The sequence below is a fragment of the Gracilinanus agilis genome, unplaced genomic scaffold (assembly GCF_016433145.1).
Source record: "Gracilinanus agilis isolate LMUSP501 unplaced genomic scaffold, AgileGrace unplaced_scaffold40183, whole genome shotgun sequence".
In the NCBI taxonomy this organism is placed as follows: Eukaryota; Metazoa; Chordata; class Mammalia; order Didelphimorphia; family Didelphidae; genus Gracilinanus; species Gracilinanus agilis.
The window spans coordinates 1-3,212 of record NW_025373782.1 but is presented as its reverse complement, the minus strand read 5'-3'; the positions used below and the strand labels follow the sequence as shown (position 1 = coordinate 3,212).

Sequence of the window (3,212 nt, the reverse complement as noted above, 5' to 3'; positions counted from 1 at the left end):
AAGGGCATCATGAGAGGTGGAAATTGTGTATTCCTGTGTTATAAAGGATTGAGTTGCCTTGGCCACATCTGTTCCTTATGCCTCATTCCCCATTTGTGCTCTTCCCACTGATACCAGCTATATTTGTAGAAGAGAGCACCTAGGTTTGGGAATGGAGCAGAGAACTACAGGTGGGAAGGATGTTTTATATTTATTGTTTACTGACTAGGCAATAGTTTTAGGAATATGGATCCATGGACTATATACTAGGACCTGGTAGCAACAGTCAGAAAAGAGTAGCCACCTTCCAGGGATACAATTCATCCTGTAGGTCTTGTTGAAGAAGTGTTCCAGAAGGATTCAATCAGAGAAGAGAAACTGAAATGAATTGAATTGAAGCTAGAATGACAGCTAAGGAGAGAGAAAAAGTAAAGGACAAAGTCTTCTGCCTTCTTCCTCTTTTGTCTTGTTCCTCTGAGTTATCAATGTTTAGGGGGTAGGAGGAGGCGTCCAGGGATATTAGACTTGGTCTAGGGTCATGGTTTAGCATCTCCAAATATGGTATTCCAAGATGGACACAAGTTAATGATGATAGTTATGAGAACAGATTGGGTCTAGGGATTGTTTGGCTCTATATATTTCTATCCCCAGCATCCAGTAAATAGGAGGCACTTAGTAAATCCTGGTTCATCCATTGATTCATATCACTTACCTGAGTTGTATCAGCTGAATTTGCTTTCAGGTCCTATCCCCAAAGTAGAGCATGGGTAGGGGTGAGCAGCCTACACTGGGCATGAGATTGGAAGAATCTAAGTGACATTTTGAGTTTTTCTGGTTCTAGGAATGGGTTGTGATGAAGTTCTGGGAAGCCAGAGTTCCCTGAAATCTTGGGAAGAGAGAGGTCAAGGCAGTAGAAACTTGGAAGAAGGATATGGACAGGCGTGAAATCAATCAACAATCATTTAATAAGTACCTACTATGTGTTAGGTCCTAAAGATGCAAATATGAAAAGTGAGCCAGTCCCTGCCTTCAAGGAGCTAATATTCCAAAGAAAGCCTTCATTTGTCTTGCACACTTGCAGAGAGCTACATTGGAAGAACTCATTTTACTATTTTCCTGGGTTCTCCAGTCAATCATGCATGCCCCATGCCTGCCCTTGGGGGTGAAGGCAAGACTGTGGGCTCTTCTAGGGCACTGTTAGCCTACCTGACTCCTAAAAGGACTTGAAGGAGTGTGCAGATGCCAGAGACAAAGAAAATGGTGCTGATGAGGTAGCTTTGGGTCAGGGGATCATGCTGTAGGCACAGGTCCTTGGCCAGAATGAGTGGCACAGCCACAAGCCCTCCCAGGGCTGTGAGATAATGCTGTAGGGAGAGAGAGGAGACTGGCATGAAGACTCTAGGGCTGCTTGCTTCCCTGTGGACATAAAAGGGGTGGTCAAAACCAAGGTTTAGGTGCTGGGAGGGATGGGACAAGGGGCAGCTAGGTGGCTCACTGCACCTGGAGTCTGGAAGAGCAGATGTCACATCCAGCCTGAGACACTTCCTAGTTGTGTGACTCTGGGCAAGTCACTTAACCTCTGTTTGCCTTCATTCTCTGAAGGAGTAAATGGCAAACCACTACAGAGTCTTTCCCAAGAAAACTATATGGACAATATGAGTCTATAGTTGTGTATCCAAACCAGTTTGGCTTTTAGGATGGTCAAATAAATATTTTTAATAAACAAAGCATTTCAGTTGAGGATCCGGGTTGTTCATTTGTTCGTGCTTGGTGTTCTTACCTGAATCCCCAGGAAGATGCAGAGGTACCAGGGCGGAGTGTCTGTAATGCTGTAGGCGAGGTGGCTGTACTTGTGATGGTTGGCCTGTCCATTCTGCTTCTTGCCTTGGCCTTTCATACTGGAACTTGGCAGGACATCATTCTGTAAAAACCAAGTCACCAACTTTTATTGAGCACTCACCATGCCCAGAACCCTTGTTCTTGACCATAGGAGATACAAAAGAACCAGCAAGAACAATATCCTTCCCCAGGGAGAGTCACGTGTGGAGAACACCAAAAAGAAGAAAAGAATATACCCAAAGCAACACAGAACTAAACACAAACTAATATAGAAAGTATGGAATACACATAAGACTAACTTGCAGGAGTATATACAAATTCAACAAAAATACTGTGAATTATGCTCCTATGTATGTTCTCTGGCCTTTGTCTCATAAACTGTCCATTTTACAGATAAGGAAATTGAGGCATGAAGTGTTTGATGATTCATACTCAAGATCATACAACTCGTAAGTGTCTAAGGAAGGATTTGAAGCCATGAATCAGTTGGGGGCGGAAGAGAAAGGGAAGAAAGCAAAACATGACCTAATAAACTCTAAGCAACTAGAGGAAGCATGGGAGCACCACTCAGGAAGGGGAATTCTTGATGGGACACCACAAGGGCCATACGTAGCCTGAGAATACTGGTTCAGGGAGGTAGGCTTTAGGACCTAAGATATCCAGTGTTTCCAGGTATGGGGTATAAAGTCAATAGCACTCTGCTCCTACTACCATGTTGTTCAATACTGACAGAGGCAGACATTATTAACTGGGTCCACCATGTTATTTCGTCTCTACTGGGCTCTCACTCTTGTGCCTTGATTGAGTTTCTATCAGACTCTTCTCTGGGACTATTCCAAACCTTTTCTTTTTTTCTTTAAACTCCTTAAATCACTCCTAGTCCACTCACTGTCTTTCAGCAGAAGACCTACTTTAGAGAGAAAATCAAGACACATCTTGAACAATTTCATTTCTCTTAATCCACACATCCAAAAATCATTACCTACTCTGCTCCTTTACCAGACCCCTCTGGTAGTCTGGATGAAGCCAATGGGCCATTTCTTGGAATGATGTTTTTAAATGCATAAGATAATATTTTAAAAGATTACAAAGAAAATTAATGACATTGTGTGAATGTTTTATATGTGCTAATTAAAACAATATGTGCTCATTTAAAACAAACAAACCTGGAAATAAAAGACCAGGGTGTAGACCCATAAGTCAGGGCTCACAGAGCTCAAGTTCAATCTTGAATAATAAATATATAATAAATAAATAACAAACTATTGCCTTAGGCTGTAGGAGCATCTGAATTGGACTGATTTCTAGTTTTCCACTAAGGAGCTTCTTTTCCCCTGTAAGCATCAAGCATTAAAGACACTAAACATATATAGGTATATAAAAGTGTATAATAT

At 41.9% G+C, this 3,212-nt stretch overlaps 1 protein-coding gene across 1 annotated transcript; it reads right to left on the bottom strand.

The window, feature by feature from the left end:
* Positions 1–1,147: 1,147 nt before the first annotated feature.
* Positions 1,148–1,895, bottom strand: LOC123255158 (solute carrier family 23 member 2-like). The gene is made up of 2 exons (XM_044684012.1): positions 1,760–1,895; positions 1,148–1,343 (listed from the first exon to the last, which is right to left on the bottom strand). The coding sequence occupies exons 1-2, from the start codon at positions 1,874–1,876 to the stop codon at positions 1,182–1,184; spliced, it is 279 nt and encodes a 92-aa protein (XP_044539947.1). The 5' UTR covers positions 1,877–1,895; the 3' UTR covers positions 1,148–1,181.
* Between the last annotated feature and the right edge of the window lie 1,317 nt (positions 1,896–3,212).

What these genes read in the sequence shown, in the direction of transcription:
- LOC123255158 (XM_044684012.1), bottom strand. Translation starts at nt 1,876, where the DNA reads ATGAAAGGCCAAGGCAAGAAGCAGAATGGACAGGCCAACCATCACAAG. An exon ending in GCATCTTCCTGGGGATTCAG is followed by an intron (nt 1,344 to 1,759) that starts GTAAGAACACCA and finishes CTCTCCCTACAG; the next exon opens with CATTATCTCACAGCCCTGGG.